At 36.4% G+C, this 20,530-nt stretch overlaps 1 protein-coding gene across 2 annotated transcripts in view; it reads right to left on the bottom strand.

Annotated features, from left to right (window-relative positions):
* Positions 1-19,092, bottom strand: part of ACAP2 (ArfGAP with coiled-coil, ankyrin repeat and PH domains 2) — a 119,067-nt gene extending 99,975 nt beyond the window's left edge. Inside the window, exon 1 of one of the 2 annotated variants that reach the window (XM_081302837.1) lies at positions 18,788-19,092. In XM_081302837.1, coding sequence (XP_081158963.1) covers positions 18,788-18,840 — 53 coding nt within the window. In that variant the 5' untranslated portion in view covers positions 18,841-19,092. The remainder of the gene's footprint in view (positions 1-18,787) is intronic. The other variant, XM_081302838.1, reaches the window with a different exon arrangement.
* Between the last annotated feature and the right edge of the window lie 1,438 nt (positions 19,093-20,530).

Genomic DNA, 20,530 nt, shown 5'->3' with positions numbered 1-20,530 from the left:
GTGATTTTAATATATTTATCTCATGTTCTACAATACTGCAGAACTCATGTAATACTTTTAGGAGAGTTTGAAGATTCTATCACAAAATTTCTACATAAATTGTGTAATTTAGTTTATAAGTTATTTCATAAATTATTTCATTTCTAATCTGAGAAAACTATTTATCATTGCCTACTATTACAGCTAACATCTTTTTTAAAAAATATTTATTTTTTAGCTGTAGTTGGACACAATACCTTTATTTCATTTATTTATTTTTATGTGGTGCTAAGGATGGAACCCAGGGTCTTGCACATGCGAGGCAAGCGCTCTACCGCTGAGCCAAGGCCCCAGCCCCAGCTAGCATCTTTATTACAATGTTGAATATAGCAGTGAAGGCATATAATTGTCTTGTTTCTCATCTTAGAAGTAAAGCATTTAGTTTCTCACCATGAAGTATAATGAATTTCTCACCATTTAATACAGTAGGATTGTTAGAGATACGCTTTATCAGGTTAAGGAATTTCCCTTGTATTTCTAATTTGCTAGGAACTTCTGCTAGAACTCTGATCAGGAATAGATACTAGATTTACTACTGGCATATTCCTGAGTACACTGAGATGATCACATGGGTTGTCTTTTTATTTGCTTTGTTGTTAATGAGGCTAATTACACTGACTGGTTTTTGAATCTAAACCAACCTTGTATTCCTGCACTAAATCCCCCTTGACACCCCCACACACCCCCAACTCCTGGTACTGGGGATTGAATGTACTTCACCACTGATCTACATCCCCAGTCCTTTTCATTTTTTGAGACAGGGTCTCACTAAGTTGCCAAGGCTGGGTCTTGTACTTGTGATCCTCCTGCTGAAGCTTCTGGAGTGATTGGTATTATAGGCATGCATCACAATGCCAGGCAGACGTGTTATTATTCTTTTTACATATTACTAGATGTAATTTGCTAAAAATTTTAGAATTTTTGCACCCATGTTATTGAGAGATATTGGTTGGTGTTTTTTCTTTCTTGAAATGCCTTTGGTTTGGATCAAGGTAATATTGTCCTTAAAGAATGAGTTGGGGAGTATTCTCCACTTATCTATTTTCTGGAAGCATTTGTGTAAAACTGATATTATTACTTCCTAAAATATTTGGTAGAATTCACCCATGAAGTCACACCTAGGACTGGAGTTTTCTTTCTTGGTAGTTTTTTAACTACAAATACAATTTTTAAATAAATATAGAACTATTGTTGATATCTATTTCATCAATCAAAGCTGTCAAATTTAAAGGCATAAAAATTCTTCATTTTATTTTATTATTCCATTAATATCTATAGAATCTATACTGCTATTAAATATCTATTTCACGATCTAAAGGATCAAACCATTTCCAAGTGACTGAACTGCATCCCAAGACAATGTTCAAAATATCAATGTATTATTTTAGTCCTGCTGATTTATCTACTACCCAACAAGGTAAAATTCACAATGTCTGACATTCAAAGAATACAACCCAGTTATAAAAGTAATAACATTTCTTACCTGCTAGAAATGTTTATTGATTAACCATTGCAAATTTGAAAGATTTACTTGCTCTACAATGACAAAATAATTATAAATACCCAGTGGGAAACTATACCTTGCCTGTAAAAAGAGAGGAAAATGACTGAAAATTATTGTGCTGTTTTATTATTGTTTGTTTAATATGTTAATGAAGAATTTTGAGACCTTTAGAATAGTTATCCTTATTAGTCTACATCAGAATGATCTAGAAAGCTTTTTGAAAGTATCAATGCCTGAGTCCTATTTGTCACCAAATTTCTGATTCAGTAGGTCAAGGGCAGAGTCTGCACAAAGGTATTCTGGATAAAGCTTCCTGTATGATTCTGATGCACATCTCTGATTAAGAATTGTCTATCTGCATAGATGACATCTCAAATGATCTACTGTACATTAAAATAAACAGAAACAAAACTAAAACATCTTAATAGAAAGCAAAGGTTTTAAGGTCAAGTCATGAGTCATTTTTTATTAGGATCAAACTCCACTTTGATATCATCTTTTACTTCAATGACCAATTCGAGCACCTGTAACCAGAACACAGCTGTTGGATTTGAATCAAAAGAGATGGCCTTTGTTTCTAACTCTGTAGCCCCAGTAAAGCAACAGTACTGCAGTCATGGGGAAGACTACACTCTACTTACACAATAGCTGATTGATAAGCAAGAAATCTCTACAATAGTGTTCTGCAACTAACTGTGAGCAGTGGCTTGAATTAAACAGTTCTCTAATTTGTACAGAATTTTTCTAGTTTTCTACCCTACTTTAAAAATTTGCAGTTTTTAAATAAATACTACAAAAGAAAGGTTATTTCTTAATACCTTAAAATACTGCGTTCTCCTCGAGAGATTGAGAAACATAAAAATTTTTGCTAAGAATTCTTTGTCTAACCAAGTATTTAGAAATAAGTTCTTTCAGTATATTCATCTTGACACTATTATATAAAGAACTCCTCTATAAAGTAACAGATGTTTTGACTACCAGACAACTTTCACATTTAACCTTCTGGTTCATTTTGTGTGTGTGTCAATAAGACAGATTCCAGTAGTCACATCATTTTTAACCTCTTACAAAAGACACAGAAATAGGTGTATTGCACTTCCACGTACCCATCACCTTGTTCTCACCCTAGTTCTCACAATTATCAAAACCAAAATGCTAGCTTCATAAAGTCTTATTGCTTTTATAGCTGATGTACTTCTTTTTCTTTTTTTAATCAGTACATGTTAATTATATATCACAGGGGATTGATTGAATGTACTTCACCACTGATCTACATCCCCAGTCCTTTTCATTTTTTGAGACAGGGTCTCACTAAGTTGCCAAGGCTGGTCTTGTACTTGTGATCCTCCTGCTGAAGCTTCTGGAGTGGTTGGTATTATAGGCATGCATCACAATGCCAGGCAGACATGTTATTATTCTTTTTACATATTATTAGATGTAATTTGCTAAAAATTTTATAATTTTTGCACCCATGTTATTGAGGGTGCATATTCATACATGCATTCAACACAACATAATTTGATCAATTTCATTCCCTATTAATTTTCCTTACCCTCACCTTCTCCTATATTAATAGTCTCTCTTCTATTCAAGACATCTTTTTTCCTTTTAGTTTCCACGTGTGAGTCTTATTTCACTTAATGAATGTTCTCCAGTTCCATCTATTTTCCTGCAAATGACATAATTGTCTTCTTTTTCATAGTTAAAGAATACTCTATTGTGTAGATATATCACATTTCCTTTATCCATTCATCTGTTGATGGGCACCCTAACTTGGCTATTGCAAATTGTGCTGCTGTGATAAACATGGGCATGCAGGTATCTCTAAGGTATGTTGACTTTAATTCTTTATGCTGAGGAGTGGTATAGATGGTTTACATGGTAGCTCTATTTTTAGTTTTAGGAAAAACCTCCATACTGATTTCCATATTAGCTGTACTAATTTCTGCATTCCTACCAACAGTGCATAAGGGCTCTTTTTCCCCCCACATCCTTGCCAGCATTTATTGATATTTGTATTCTTGATGACTGCCATTCTCACAAGGATGAGACAGAATTCTCAATGATTTGTGTTTTCCTGATGGCTATAGATGTTGAACATTTTTTCACATAATTATTTGCCATTTGTGCTGCTGCTTTTGAGCAGTTATTTATTCAATTCATTGGCCTACTCATTTTGTTGCTGTTGTTTTTAACTTTTTTATACATTCTGGATAGTAATCCTGTTGTAAGAGTGGCTAGCAAAGATTTTCTCCCATTCTGTACAGTGTCTCTTCACTCTGTTGTTTCCTTGGCTGTTCACAGCTTTTTACTTTGACGCCACCCCCTTTTATCAAGTTTTGCTCTTCTCTCCTGAGTTACAGCAATCCTGTTGCCTAGGCCTGTATCTTGAAGTGTCTCCCCCATGTTTTCTTCTTGCAGTTTCAAAGTATCAGGTCTCCTATTTAGGTCTTCAATCCACTTTGAATTGACATTTGTATAGGGTGAGAAAGAGAGACCTAGGGTCTAGATTTTTGTCCTACATGTGCATAACCAGTTTTCCTAGAACCATCTGTTAAAGAGGCTGTCTTTTCTCCAACATGTTTTTTGATGCCTTGTTCAGAATCAAATGCCTATAGCTGTGTGGGTTTATTAATGTGGTTTCTACTTTATTCCATTGGTCTACCTGTTTTTATGTCAGTGCCATACTGTTTTTGTTGATGGCTCTGTAATATACTTTGAAATAGGGTATTGTGATACCTCCAGCATTGCTCTCTTTACTCAGGATTGCTTTGGTTATTCTGGGTCTTTTGTTCTCCCATATGAATTTTAGAATTGTTTTTCCTAGTTCTGTGAAGAATTTCATTGGTATTTTGATAGGAGCCTGCCCTGAATCTATCAGTAGAATACTTTTGGTAGTACAGACATTTAATTTTTTTTATTTATTTATTTTTTCTTTAGTACAGACATTCTAACAATATTAATTAAGCCTATCCATAAATATTGGGAGGTCTTCCCATCTTCTAATGTCTTCTTCAATTTTTTTTCAGTGTCAAAATTTTGATTTTTATTGTAGAGGTTTTTCACCTTCTTGGTTAGGCTTATTCTAGGGGTTGTTTGTCTGGATGGTTGATTTGGGGATTTGTTTTGTTTTGTTTGTTTGTTTGTTTTTAGCAGTGCTGGGGATGGAATCCAGGGACTTACACATTCAAGGCAAGCAAGCCACACCACCAGTCCATATTCCTAAGTTATCATTGTTGTTTGTTGAAGCTATTGTGAATGGCATTTTTTTTCCTGATTCTTCCCAGTGGGTTCATTATTGATATATAGAAAAGCTACTGATTTTTGTATGTTGATTTTCTATCTTGCTATTTTTCTAAATTGTTTATCACATCTAAAAGTGCTCTGGTGGGGCTGTTAGGGTATTCTAACTTCATTATATCATCTGCAAATAGGACTAATTTGACTTCTTCCTTTCCTATATATATCCCTTTAATATCTTTCTCTTGCCTAATTACTCTGGCTAAAATTTCAAGTATTATATTGAATAGAAGTGGTAAGAATGGATATCCCTTTCTTGTTCCTAATTTTAAAGAAAATGCTTTGGTTTTCCCCATTTACTATATTGTTGGCTTTGGGTTTGTCATATATAGGCTTTATAATGCTAAGGTAAGATCCTTCTTTCTCTAGTTTTTTTAGGGCTTTTATCATAAAGAGGTACAGAATTTTGTTGAAGAATTTTTCTGCATCTATTGAGATGATCAAGTGATTCTTATCCTTTATTCTATTCGTGTAGTATTACTATTAATGTAGTGTATTACTACTGATTTGCATATGTTAATGCTAATAAATCCCATTGTATTATTTGATTGATCTTTAACAAATAGGATTTTTAAACAAACCTCTTTACAATATCACATATAAATTAATTTCTTAATATATCCAATATGATAAACTTTCCCATATTGTTTCAGAATATACTTATTAGTTTTGTTCAAAACCATCGTTTTGTTCCGTACTGTAATACACTAAAACATTTTGCCTGAAATGACAATGTGCAAATTTGAAAATGTCACCTCTAGTTTCCCATTATGTATGACCCACCAAAATCTTTAACATGACATACAATATCTTGTATGATTTGACCTTTACCCAAATCAAGATCCCAGACACAACCGAGATCTCTCCAGGCTCCGTGATAATCCAAAATTTTCTTAATGAGTAAATCAACCCAATGAAAAACAGATTAAATGAATAAAGAAGGCACAGTTGACTAAAAGCAAAAAAAAAAAAAAAAAAAAAGCAACCACTGCATATATCTTGACTGAATACTGAATTAAAGAGGCAAAGAAAAAAAATCTAGTTATAAAAGATATTATTGGCATAAATGAGAAAATTTGAAGGTATAATTATTACTAGCATTATAAATGGAGTATAGAAGTATTTTCTTACTTTTAGGAGATGCATACCAAAACTTCAAATGATTCAAGGAAAAAAGTATGTGTTGTGTGTATATATGTATGTAAATATGTATGCAAAATAGAAAGGGACACAAAAATATAGATAGAGCTAATGTGCTAAAAAAATATTAACTGGTAAGTCCAAATTGAGTTTGTAGGTGTTCACTGCACAATTGTTTCAACTCTTCTGTAAGTCTAAATATTTTTAAAATAAAAAGTTGTGGGGGAAAAGTGGAAAAATGTATTGCTTTCTTTTCCCAGTAATGTCTGGATTTTTGCTGATAGCACTGATTATTGTAAGCAATACTTCAAAAACAAAGCAAATCCCTGGGTTTGATTCCCAGCACCACAAAATAAATAAATAAATGTTCAAAATAAAAAATAAAATGTACCAGTAGTCCTCACAGATTTTTAAATTTTTTAACTGGTACATAAATATATAATCATTGTACATATAGCATACCATGTAATGTTTTAATACGTGCATACACTATGTAGTGTTTAAAGCAGGCTAAACAGCCTAGCACATGTGAGGCCCAAGGTTTAATCCCCAGCACCATAAGAAAAAAAAATACTTTATAAATCAAGTTAAGCATATCCATCTTCTCAAAAATTTATTATTTTTTAAAAACATTCAAAATATTTTATTCTAGCATTCTGAAATATACAGTATGTAACTGTTATATGTAGTCACACACCAGAACTTCTTACTCCCAACTGTAGTTTAGAACTACTGATCAACCTTTCCCCGTTCCTTCCTCCCTCTACACTGTGTAATAAATATCTTTTGACATAGGCGATGTCATATTATATATTCTAATTATATTCTTTAATCTGTTTTCTTTCACTTATATCGTAGACATCATCTGCATAAACTGAAATCCACACTCTTGCTCTTTTATGAAAGGCAGAAAAATGCAATGGTTTAGAGAGGGGTTGGCAAACTTTCTTTAGAGGATCAAATAATAAATACAGTCATCCCTTGGTATCAGCCCATCCCCCAAAGGACCCCAGTGGACAAAAAAAAAAAATCTACAAGTACTCAAATTCCTAACATAAAATGACACAGTAATTGCATATAGCCTAGATACATCCTCCTGTATACTTTAAATAATCTCTAGATTACTTATAATACCTAATACACTATAAATTTTATGAAATAGTTGTTATACCATATTGTTTAGCATGTACAGACAATAAAAGCCTGTGCATGCGCAGTACACATTTTTTTCCAAATATTTTCAATCTGTAATTGATTGAATATGCAGATGTGGAACCCAGAGATATGGAAACCCAACTGTACTCAACACTGCAGTTGTAGCAAAAAAATTTTTAAAATGCCATAGACAATACGTATTTGTTCCAATGCAAGTTATAGCTGTGTTCCAATGCAAGTTTATAACAGGATACTGAAATTTTACATAATTTCATGTGCCATAAAATTATTATTTTTTAACTTTAAAAATATATAACCTGAGCTGAGGCTGTAGCTCAGTGGAAGTGTGCTTGCCTAGCCTGTGTAAGGCACTGGGTTCTATTCTCAGAACCACATACAAATAAATAAAATAAAGGTCCATCAACAACTAAAAAATATTTTTAAAAAAAAATAAAACCTGAGCTCACAGGTAGAAATTATGATATGAACTTGCAAGGACCAGTGAAGAAAGAGGGAAAAAAAAGAAAAAAATGTGGGACCACATGTTTAAAAATTATTCAAAATTTCAAAGCACAGCATCCCTGGGCAACTGCACAGATTGCACACCCATGAAACATGCAGGCCACAGTTTGCCAACTTGTGGCTTAGATTCTAGTAGATGCAGAGTGCAATTGACTGAGTTCAAATCCTTCTACCACTTAATAGCTGTGTGTCTTCACTATGCCTTAGTTCCCACATTTGTAAATGGGAATAATAATAGTATATACCTCATATAGTTGTTATTAGAAATAAGTATATGAAGTACTTAAAATGGCCCTAGTATAAAGCACTTTATACATATTAGCTATCATCATATTTTAATAGTTAAATATTCTACTTTGCCAACATTTCACATAATTTTGCCCTTTTCCTATGTGCTGATAAACATTGCTCCGATATCCTTGTTCACATAACTGCACACACTTATTATATTATTCATTAGAAGATATTCCAAGATATATGCCAAATTAAAATATATATATTTTTAAATTCCACCCAAAAAAATTGGTATTAATATGACCTTCAAAACAAGCTCTACCACCAGATGCAATGGTACATGGTTGTAATCCCAGCAACTCCAGAGGCTGAGGCAGGAGGATCATAAGTTCCAAACCACGGGCTGGGACTGTGGCTTAGCGGTAGTGCACTTGCCTGGCATGTATGAGGCACTGGGTTCAATTCTCAGCACCACGTATAAATAAATAAATAATAAAGATCTATCAACAACTAAGAAAAAATTTTTTTAAAAAGTTCAAAGCCACTTAGCAAAACCCTGTCTCAAAAAATTAAAAAGGTGGAGATGTGGCTCGGTGATTAAGCACCTCTGAGTTAAATTCCCAGTACTATAAACACACTCAAAAAAAGGCTCTACCACCACATCCTCTGCGGTACTATAAGGATCTGCATCCACTCAGGCCTTTCTACACTTCTAACCCACGAATCATATGCAAAATAAAATAGTTTTAAGTCACTAAATGTTGGGTTAGTTTGTTACATTCCAGAAGCAGAAGCAAGATCCAAAATTCAAGGCCAGGCTTATGGCAATTTAGATAACCAGAGTAATTTAAAGGCCAGGCTTATGGCAAAAGATAACCAGAATAATTTAAAGTAGACACTGGGCTAGGGATATAGCTCAGTGGTAGGGCACTTGCCTGACATATGCAAAGCCCTGGGTTCAATCCCCAGAAGGAAGGAAGGAAGGAAGGAAGGAAGGAAGGAAGGAAGGAAGGAAAGAAAGAAGGAAAAATACTGATTAAGAAAAGAGCTCCAAATCAATGTGTGCTTCAAAAGTTACCTTCCAAAAGCAATTAATTGGGGACTTTGAGAAGCAACTTAGAAACACTTTTTAAAATCACTTAAGACTCTTAGTTATAACAGTTATGGATGGATCACGTTACATTTTATTTTTAAATATCTCCTTCTGATTCAAGTAGTCCAATTTAGATTTTTTTTTAATTGAGTGTAGTACTGGGGGACACTATACCACTGAGCTATAACCCCAGCACTTCTCATTTGAGAAAGAGTCTTTCTAAATGGCCAAGGCTAGCCTCAAACTTGTGATCCTCCTGCCTCAGCCTCCCAGGGTACTAGAATCACATGTGTACCCCACCACATCTGGCTTAGATTTTCTTTTTTTTTTTTTTAAAGAGAGAGTGAGAGAGGAGAGAGAGAGAGAGAGAGAATTTTTTTTTAATATTTATTTTTTAGTTCTCGGCGGACACAACATCTTTGTTGGTGTGTGGTGCTGAGGATCGAACCCGGGCCGCATGCATGCCAGGCCAGTGCGCTACCGCTTGAGCCACATCCCCAGCCCAAGATTTTCTAAGTAGACAATTAAATACAAAATTATCAGGAGTTTATCAACAGGGAGAAAAGATGGTTAACAGATACATGGGTACAATCAAAGAGACTGATTGTGCCAATATTCTATAGCACAGCAGTGTAACAACTATGATCAACAACAATTAAATGAATGTTTCAAAATGGCCAGTGGAGAACAAAGTTGAATATTTCTAACCCAAAGAAATGATAAATGGGGCTGGGGATGTGGCTCAAGCGGTAGCGCGCTCGCCTGGCATGCGTGCGGCCCAGGTTCGATCCTCAGCACCACATAACAACAAAGATGTTGTGTCCGCCGAGAACAAAAAAATAAATATTAAAAATTCTCTCTCTCTCACTCTCTCTCCTCTCTCACTCTCTCTTTAAAAAAAAAAAAAAGAAAGAAATGATAAATGTCTGAGATGTTAGATATGCCAATTATGCTAATCTGATCACTTTACATTACATACATATAAATAAGTACAATTACTGTGTCAACTATTTAAAAAATTAACACTATGTACATATGTGTGTATACACATAGAGAGAAAAAATATTTATTAATAGATTTAATAAACCATTAAAAAGTAAAACTATGGTGATATTTACCAGATTAACTAACATCAAATATAGTGAAAATGGTTACAGTTTAGAATAGGAGTGAACATTGAGAGTGGGTAAGTGGGATGGGAAGATAATTTACTTTACATTTTATACCCTCCTGTATTATTTGGATTGCTTAAAAGAAAAAATATATATACATATACATGCATACATATATATTTAGTTTATGATTTCAAAAAATTAAACTAAAAGAACTGTGAAAAGAATTAACAGATTTAACATAAATGATAAAGATGGGAATAATAACAACAACAAAAAGACAAAGAAATGACACTGTGCTAAAAAACAACCACCAACAACAACCACCTAGTGTTCTATACCATTCTGAAAATAGCCTTCAAACATCGAGGAAAATCAAAAGGATTTTCCAGCAAATATTGAGATGGTTAAACAAGCCTTGAAAGAAATATAAAAGTCTTTAAATTAAATGATAAATGCTAGAAGATATCTTTATTTTATTCTTTGTTTTATTCATAAAAACTACCACCTGAAAATAACCTCTAAAACTCATTCTCCTTCCTTAAACTTAATAAAGTCTAACTTTGTTTTTGTTTTGTTTGTTGGCACTGGGGAGGGAATCCAGGGGTGCTCTACCACCCAGCTACATCCTTAGCTCTTTTTATTTTTTATTTTGACAATCTGGCTTAGTTGCAGGGGCTGGCCTCAAACTTTCAATCCTTCTGCCTCAGCCTGCTGAATTACTGAAATTACAGGTGAAAACCACCACACCCAGCTACCTTAAATTCTTTTGAGTTAAAAATCCAAAGGAAACCAGCAGTGGCACAGTCCTGTAATCCCAGCTATTGGCCACTCCAGGAGCAGAAGCAAGATCCAAAATTCAAGGCCAGGCTTATAGCAATTTATTGAGGTCCTATCTCAAAATAAATATTTTTTACAAGGGCTGAAGTGGTAGAATATTTACCTAACATACAGAAGGCACTGGATCCAATCCCCAGTACTACAATCAATAAAAACAAAATGAATAAATTTTTAACTTCCTATGAAGTTTCTCAAGGAGCAAAACTGAAATCAAACTAAAGCAACATACCAACAAAAGCAAAAAGAAAAAGAAAAAGGACAGGAAATGTTTTGTTTACTTAAAAATAAACACATACATTATAGTTTCATCAACTTTGATTTTCCATGAGTCAAAAGTATACATACTCTACTCACATCTGCTCACATTTTATTCAAAATGACTCTAAAATGCATAAAGTTAAATTCTGATATTAACCCTCCTACTGCCCATACTCTGCTCCCTTCCTTCAATTAAACTGTTCTGCCATGTTTTATACCTCAGCACTAGGCCACATTTTTTGCTTTTTGCTTTTTTTTTTTTTTTAATCAATGAAAAATTTTGTATTTAAATTCAAGTAAAGCTGGGTATGGCACACACCTGTAATCTCAGCTACTAGGGAAGCTGAAGCAGGAGAAGCACAAGTTCAACGCCAGCCTCAGCAACTTAATAAAATCCTGTCTCAAAATAAAAGATAAAAAGGGCTTTTATTCTGGGGATGTACCTCAATGGTAAAGCATCCTGGGATTCAATCTCTAGTACCAATAATTAAATAAATGCATAAATACATTCAAGTAGGAGCTGGGAAGGTAACTCAGTGGTAAAGTGCATGCCTAGCATGCACAAAGCCTTGGGTTCAATACTCAGTAGTGCAAAAATAAATAAATAAATTCAAGTAGGTCTATGGTATCACAAAAAAAAAAATACACAGAAGATTTAAGTGGAAAAACTGACCATATTCCAGTGAAGAATCTTATATTATTTCAAGTATACACTGTTGTAAGACTATAATCAAGTCAATCTCCTTTTACGAAATTTTCTTTCTCTGATGTAAAAACAGTAATATAATCACCCAAATATTTCTCAATTTTTAACTCACATTGCTTCTCATCTAATCTTTATTCTTATAGATACAATTCAAATAGAAACAAGAGTTCATGTAATCTCAAATATATTCATATATGTATGTGTGTGTGTGTGTGTGTGTGTGTGTGTGTATGTATTCAGATAGAGAGATATCATCACAGTAGTTGTCTTCATGACTTATCCTTCACTCTGACATCATTTCAGACTTAAACTTTTACTATGCTGGGTCCTCAGGCTCTTGTTGTTCCTTCCACCTTCTTAAATACTCCAAACAGAAATTTGCATATGTTCCTCTCTTTCCTTTTCTCTCTCTCTCTCTCAGCTCTTCAGTTTCAAATGTTGTTGTTATATATAGTCTTACTATATTGCCAGACTGGAGGGCAATGGCTATTCACTGGCATATCCCACTACTAACACTTAGTGCATACATGAAATAAGCAGAGTCCACTAAAGCCCAGAACTGCTGGGCTCAAGCAATCCTCCTACCTCAGCCTCCCAAGTGAATGGGGATATACGAATGAGCCATTGCTCCTGGGTCCTTTGCTGCTTTCCTTTTACAAAATTAAGGGAAGTTTGGCCATCTACTTTGTTTCATCATCTACAACATGGATGATTTTATATTTACAACTACATGCTGAACTCATATCCTTCATTAATTCTAATATGCTTCCAGCCAATACAGTCGTCCCCCCTTATCTGCAAGGGACACATTCCAAGGCCCATAATGGGTACCTAAACTGTGGATAGTGCCAAGCCCTATATATACTACACATATTCCTGTATGTATATAACCATGATAAAGTTTAAAAGTGAGGTACAAGATCAGTAACAATAACTAATAAGATGTAGGATGATTATAAAAGTAATAATAAAAGTTATATGAATATTGGCCTCTCATAGTGTCACACTTCTTATAATGACATGAGGTGATTACAATGCCTATGTACTAAGATGGAGTAAGATTTATGACATAGATAGTATTGGGTTACTCTTTATCTTTTTCAAGTAATCCTGGACTGACACAAGATGATGTCAGTATTAGGATGTCAGGAGAAGACACCAACAGTTGGGGATCCTCAATAGCTGAAGAGTTTTGTTGTTATTGTTGTTGTTGTTGTTTGCCAAAAACTTTTGGAAGAACACTGTACTCAGAAGTTGCTGTCTCCACAATTTATCCTCTGGTGTCTACTTTGCACATTTATGAGTACAGGTTCTATTGGGTATTTTCTTCCAGAAGAGCCAAGTTTCCTCACTGAAAACTTGCTTTGCATGGTATCCTCATCCAGCTTCTTCAGCTCTACTGAAAATATGAGAGCAGCTTCTTCATCAGTAGATGCAGCCTCTCCAATAAGTTTTATATTTTTCAATCCAAATATAAACCTCAATGTGTATAATCATCAAACCACGTCCCAACTGGTTTGGTGTCACTCCTTTTAGGAAATCCTTTGCTGAAGTCTTCACATAAGCTAAACACTTTCTGCACAACACCCTGCCATCAATCAGAACATATTTTCAGTTCATGCTTCCACACACAAATTTAATGCCTTTTTTATCTTAAATAAGCACTTACTACTTACTACATGTCCATAACTTTCACAGTGAGAAATGGCAGGAAAACTAGGATGAATTTCTTTTTATCTTCATTAATTTCAGAGACAGAAGATTCATTCTTACCACAGATCTTAGCAACCTCAGCATATAATGGTTTTTTTTTCCATGTTTCTTCTTTGTAATATTGGAGGTTGAACCTAGGAGTGTTCTACTACTAAACTACAGCCCCTTCCATTTTTAAAATTTTTAAAAATTTTTCAGACAGGGTCACAATAAATTGCCTCAAATTTACAGTCCTTCTGCTTCAGTCTCCTGAGTCACTGGGATTACCAGGTGCCACTATGCTCAGCAGCATACAATTTCTTTTCTTTCTCCAGTAAATCAAGAGTTTTCACCTTTTACCTAAAGGCATATCCAAATTGCAAGTATAACAAGGAGCAGGACAACAGGAGATTTCAAAACACTACTCAGAAAGGCAAATATTTTAGAACTTGTGAATTATTTCTATATTTTTCCATTTAATTATTTTCAGACCGAGACTGAGAGCAGATAACTGAAACCTTGAAAGTAAAACCACAGATAAGGGAGCCTCTAAAAATGAGTGGATTCACTTCCAGGTCCATCATTTTGAAACCCTACCATTAAGAAAATTAATTAACCTTTCAAAATATCCAGTTTGGGATTTCTTACAAATATTTTTTTTTAAATAAGGAAAATAATTCTTATTCCATTGGATATTTCAAAAGTTGAATAAGAGAGTAATCATAAAAGCACCTAGTCTGAGGTCTGGCACATTATAAAACTTGTGTTCCTTTATATCAACTGAAGTGATATTACAAATGATGAGTTAGAAGCTTCAATAAGAAATATCAGAATTCCCATATTTTAATAATAAAATTATAATTCCATTCCACCACTTCAAAGACAAAAACTCTCTTCCTCTTATTGCTTGGACCACTATATTTCTGATGTATAAATTGCCATTTAAGAATGTTTTCAGTGTATGAAGAGTTTATCTGTTATAAAAGTGGAATGTAAACTGGTAAATCAGCCAGGATTGGCACCAGTTTAACCGCAAAATATAATCAAAGTATAGATTGTGACATTCTACCCAATGTCTTTCACCCAATAAAAACCTACACTTGAATCCATCTTTTTAAGAAATTTTTATTCCTAAGTTATTGAACAAATATATCTGAAATAGAATCTACAAATGAAAAACCTCCAGTATGATATAAAATAGACACTGATAAAGGATAAAAATCAATATAAAGGCTGGGGTTGTGGCTCAGTGGTAGAGTGTTTGCATAACGTGTGAGGGACTGGGTTCAATTCTCAGCAATACATATAAATAAATAAAGGTCCATTGACAACTAAAAAACTTTTTTTAAAAAGTCAATATAGTAGACAGATATTACATGGTTGAAAGCTTACTAAGGCCAACATTTTTATATTTGAACATTGATCAACACAAAAATTTTCATGATTCAGAAAATTTTAATTCAACCTTTTATTTAAAACAAAATATTCATTTCCTGAGTAAGCTAGAATATGTTTAAATAAAGGAAAGAAACTTTATTGCAAGTTTATGAATTTTTAAATAACTACATACAATTTAGCACCCAAATTCAAACTTCAAATGTTGAATGTTTTGGTCAAATGTAAAATTTCCATTTAAAAAAAAGTACACTTAGACACATTTACATTCTTGCAGATTTTTAAATGAACAAGATTCTGACCTTTAAGCTAATATTAGACTGGTGTTTTAAAAACTAAAAAGGAATCCAAAATTATACAATGAAATAGGCCCTCGAATCTAAAAACAAAAAAACAAAAACTCATACATTGGAATGTACAAGTAACCACTGGGTTTATTCAAATTACTAAAGACAATGTTGCAACCACAATAACCTTCTCTCCCTATTTCAACCAGTCCCCCTCCCATGTTCTCATCCATTTAACAAGAAAATGAATGTTTTAAAACTTGAACAGTAGTAAAAATTTTTCTTCAGCAAGATTTGCCTTTTGCATTCATCCTGCAGCACTCAAGGCAGTTATGTGCACACGCCAGATTTAAATGCTGTATGATTAATTTGTGAAAGAAAATAAAATTAAGAATTAATGTAAAGATGGTTGGGTATGGTGGCGCACACCTGTGATCCCAGTAACTCTGAGGCTGGGGCAGGAGGATCACAAGTTTGAGTTCAGCCTCAGCAATTTAGCAAGACCCTAAAAAAATTAGTGAGACCCTGTCTCAAAATAAAAAATTAAAAAGCACTGGGGATTTTGTTCAGTGGTGAAGCATCCCTGGGTTCAATCTCCAGTACAAAAAAAAAATTAATGTAAAAATGACACAATAGATCAGGACACTACTAGTGCAGCTGCCTTGCTATCAATAAAACAAAGCCAGCTGGGAGTGATGGCACACCCTGTAAACCCAGCTACTGAGCAGCTGAGGCAAGAGGACAGCAAGTTTGAAGCCCCCTGGGCAACTTGGTGAGAACCTATCTCAAAATAAATTTTAAAAAGCAAGGCAGGGTTGAGGGGTGCATACAGGGAGGTAGGTAAGGGGTAGAATACTCCTGGGTTCAATCCCCAGTGCCACAAAAAAGTTTTTTAATTTTTTAAAATTTTTTATTTGTTTTAATTAGTTATATATGAGAGTAGAATGCACTAATATACTTTGATATATCACACATATGTGGGATATAATTTCTCATTTTTCTGATTATACATATTGTAGAATCACATTGGTCATACAATCACATATATACATAAAGTAATAATGTCTGTTTCATTCTACTATCTTTCTTTTCCCCCCATCCCCTGCCTTCCCCTCCTTTCACTTCCCTCTACCTAATCTAAGGTAACCCTATTCTTTTTTTTTTTTTTGTATTACAATTCTTTAATACACATATATACCACAATTTTGTATCTCTGTTTGTATATAAAGTATGTTGACACCCAATTCAAGTCTTCATACATGTACTTTGTATAATGATGTCCATCACATTCCACCATCCTTGCTAATCGTTTTTTAATTTTAAATAAAAAAGCCCAGCCCTCACAAATTTTCTATTTTGATATGATTTCCAATACTCATAAAAATGAGTACTATTCCTACACATATAAATAGACTTATGAAACATATTATTCAACTACTACACAAATCTACATAGTAACAGATAATAGAAAAACTACAAATATTAGGAATGTGAATAATGAGACTTCTATTTCTTGGCATTCTTTCTGCTACTACAAATCTAATCTAGCCTCAACAAAGTATACAAAATGCTTGAGTTCTTGGAATATTGATATTTTTTCCCTATTTGCAGCTGACAAATAACTAGAATACCAGAAAAAAAAACTTCTGAAAATCTCTAACTCTATTAAAATATATACTACATCCAAGTTTAGCAAAAGTCCACTATACTGCACCACAAAACTTAATGTTTCCCTTATTTTGTATTCAATGATTCTTTTATTTTAAAAACAAAGGCATTACAAGGTTTGTGATCAACGCCAAATGGCTAGAAATATCTCCAAATCACTTCTCAAATTGTTTATTTAAAAATATCAAATTTCAAATGTGAAATAAAGGCAGCACAAAGCTGCATTTTCTAAACAGAAAAATGCTGTGATTACTTCATTTAAAATAAACAGCTGAGTCATATTAATAAAAATGTCACAAAAAGCAGAACTTTCTAAAGTACTCTTTAAAACTTAATGCATTTGTAGCCCATCCCTGGAAATTAACCTGCAAGGCTGTTCTAGACAATCCATTTGTGGATGAGTCCTTCAATTCACCCATAACATAAAAGTTTCAATATCTAATAGCAACAATAGTAATCAAACCAAGTTTCTTTTGCAAGCTATAGCCTTAAGCTCCAAATAAAATTAAAACCCAGAAAAGATCAAAAGTCATAAGTGTTCTAAAATTTTCTCTAAGAAGTAGGTGTTCCTTCATTTTAGATGTCTTTTTTCCTTGCTTTTCACTGAAAGGAGAATGGGAAATCAAATTAACAGTGATAAGGATGAGAACAGTTAGTTCCCCGGCAGAGGATGCAAGAATTTACCATCAAGGATTGGCAGGGAGATCGGCAGGCACATACACACATTCAGAGGAAGCTTTCAAAAAATGTCACTATCTAAAGGAAGTTTTAAGGCCTTATTTTGTTGAAGTAGAAGGCCAGCCCTGCAAATGCACTGTAAAATAGAACTACAAAAATTTCCAGTCTCCAGAACAATTCAACAGTTCCCTAGGAATGAGCATGTATTCTGGTCTTACTCAGAACTACTGCCTCTCACACAGAAGGTAGGGTAATCCATAGTGAATAGGAATGCCACCAGGTCGATTTATGTGACAGATCCACTGGGAGCATCCGACTGGGATTCAGGGCCCTTTAGGGCCCGAGGCGGCTAGAAGAGTAACATAAATGCAATCTTCAGGGCCCTCCTACTTCCGTTCTCAAAACAGAAATGCACTGCTTCTCCTAGTCCTCGCCCTTCAGCCCAGTACCTCCCCACAGCGTAGCCCCCTTCAAAGAGCTTATGTGGAAAGAAAAGCAAAGACAGTCACGAACTAGGGTCGATGGAATGCGGTTGGTCAAAGCACCCCCAGCCCCGACTCCTGAACAAATCAACTGCCAGCGCCTCCCTGAGCGCTCATCTGGCAGAAGACAAGCAGCAGCAGACGCAGACGTCCCAGCTCGCCCCCTACTCCTTCCTCCCCCGGCTAAGGGGAGCGGAAAAGCGCAAAGAGGAACTAAGTGAACTGCAAGAGGATGCCCTGAAAGCTCACTCAAAGAAGGGGTGGGGAGGGGGTGGAAACCAAGAAGGAGCGGAAGGAAGGGGAAAGGAAGAGCTGCAAGAAGAGGAAGGGGGCGAGAGCGCGCGCCCGCAAAGGGGATGAGACTTCGGGAACGCGGCTGCACCCCGTTTCCTCTAGGCGGGATAGGGTACACCGGGTCTCCCGGGCGCTCCGCCCCAGGCAGAGGGCAAGGAAAAGACGGTGAGGAGGCTGCGGCCCCTTCTCAGCCACGCCTCGACCCTCGGGAAGGCCGGTGGAAAGCGACAGTGCCCTCGCCGAATGGGAAGCGAGACAAGCGCCGCTCGCCCCGTCGGAAGGCAGGGACTGCGGGACCCTCCTCCCATTCCGCGAGGCCAGCTTTCACGCCCCCACCGCCGGGGGAGGCGGCTCTGGGGGGACGCCGGCCAGGCGCCGTGCCGGTTACCTGAAGCGGGGCGAGTCCTTCAGACACTCCTCGAAATCCACCGTCATCTTCATCCTACCTCCGCCTCGCCTTGCGGGCAGCGCTAGGAGAGCCGAGGGGCCCGCGGGAGCGGCCGCACTGGAGACCCAGACGGCTTCAGTGGACTCACGGCCGCGACTAACACTGCGCGGAGCTGCGGAGGGCGCCTCGCCCGCTGGTCATAGCATCCGTGAAGACAGCGACCGCTCGTCAGGCCCCAGTCCGGCCCCTCTTCCTCCCGCCCCCAGCAGAGCGCTGGCCTCGGGGAAATGGCCCGGGAGTGACAGCCACGGCCAGCCAGCCACGAACCCGGCGGCTAATGGGCGGGGCTTCCGGCAGCACCGCCTGCGGGCGCTCGGGCAACGTGCCTGAGCGACAACAGCTCCAACCAATGATCAGCTTGACCGTGGGCACCTCCTTGCCACAACCGCCCTCGACGGCCAACCGGGATGCGCGGGCGTCGTTAGGCGGGACGCACCGTTGCTGGGAGGCTGGCCGCTGAGGCTCCTTGGGAAGGAAGTCACGTGACATCGCTCCGCGTTTCCCTCCTAGCCCCAGCCTCTCCTCCTGCTTCCCCAGCCCCGCCCTACTGAACTGCCAGCGCCAAGGATCCGCCTCCTGCAGCTCTGAGAAGATTTGCTCCTTAAAGCAGCTTTAGCAGAAATCTGAAGAGGGCAGGGGCAGAAATAATAAAAGGAAGGGATAGGCTAAGCCACTGCTTCTTTTCAGGTTAGACAAACTGAGGCCAGGAGAAGAGCGAAGACAGCTTTAATGTTAACATCCATCTTTCACTTATTGGTTCCATCGCTTAATGATTTGGAAATTGCTCCCATATACATCTTTTCATATAACCAGAAACCACTTCCTGAAGGAACTGTCATTTGGGATGGGCGTCGAAAGATAGAAGGATTTAGACAAGTTTGAGAGGGCATTTCGTGTGAAGGAATGCTGTCAAAACAGAAGACACCCCTCCTTACACTTTTCTCCCAGTAGTTTTCGCATGTTTTACGATGATAGGGTTCTGAAGATCAAACTTATTGTACTCCACTTTGCAACACCTGCCCCTCTGATCTGCTTTTTCTAGAAGCCCTTTAAGATACTGATCACCTGTTCCTACAAGACAGGTATTTACCATATTCCTTGATTTTAAGATGCTGTTTAACCTAGGTCAGTGGTGCAACTTGTAATCCCAGTGATTGGGGAGGCTGAGACTGGAGGATTGCAACTTTGAGGCCAGCCTTAGCAATTTAGCAAGACGGTTAGCAATTTAGTGAGACTCTGTCTTAAAATAAAAAGTACTGGGAATATTGCTGAGTAGTAAAGAGTCCCTGGTTTCAATCCCCAATTCAAGAAACAAAAAAGAGGGGATGTATCCATAATTATGCATAGGTAGGGTGTTCTAACAACATAGTGGTACCAAGTAAGAATCTGGAAGTAAAGTTCTTGGATTTACCTCCTAGCTTTCTCACTTTAAAATGAAGATAACACCACTGATCTGATAAAGTTGTCTACTTAACAGTGCCACTTAGTAGTCACTCAGTAATGTTGGTTACTTTAATTGCACCACTTTCTTCTCTGGTGCCATAATCAAAAGTTCAGTCTAAGACGTTTTGCTTTCACAGTCTAAAATCTTAATATAACTGTTAACCATGTACCTAAGTATAACATTACAGCACACTGTTTTTCAGAACCCATGTTTATATTTTGATCTCTTTAGCATCTTTA

The sequence above is a fragment of the Spermophilus citellus genome (assembly GCF_964194105.1).
Source record: "Spermophilus citellus genome assembly, chromosome: 7".
Lineage (NCBI taxonomy): Eukaryota > Metazoa > Chordata > Mammalia > Rodentia > Sciuridae > Spermophilus > Spermophilus citellus.
This window is presented reverse-complemented; position numbering and strand designations above follow the sequence as displayed.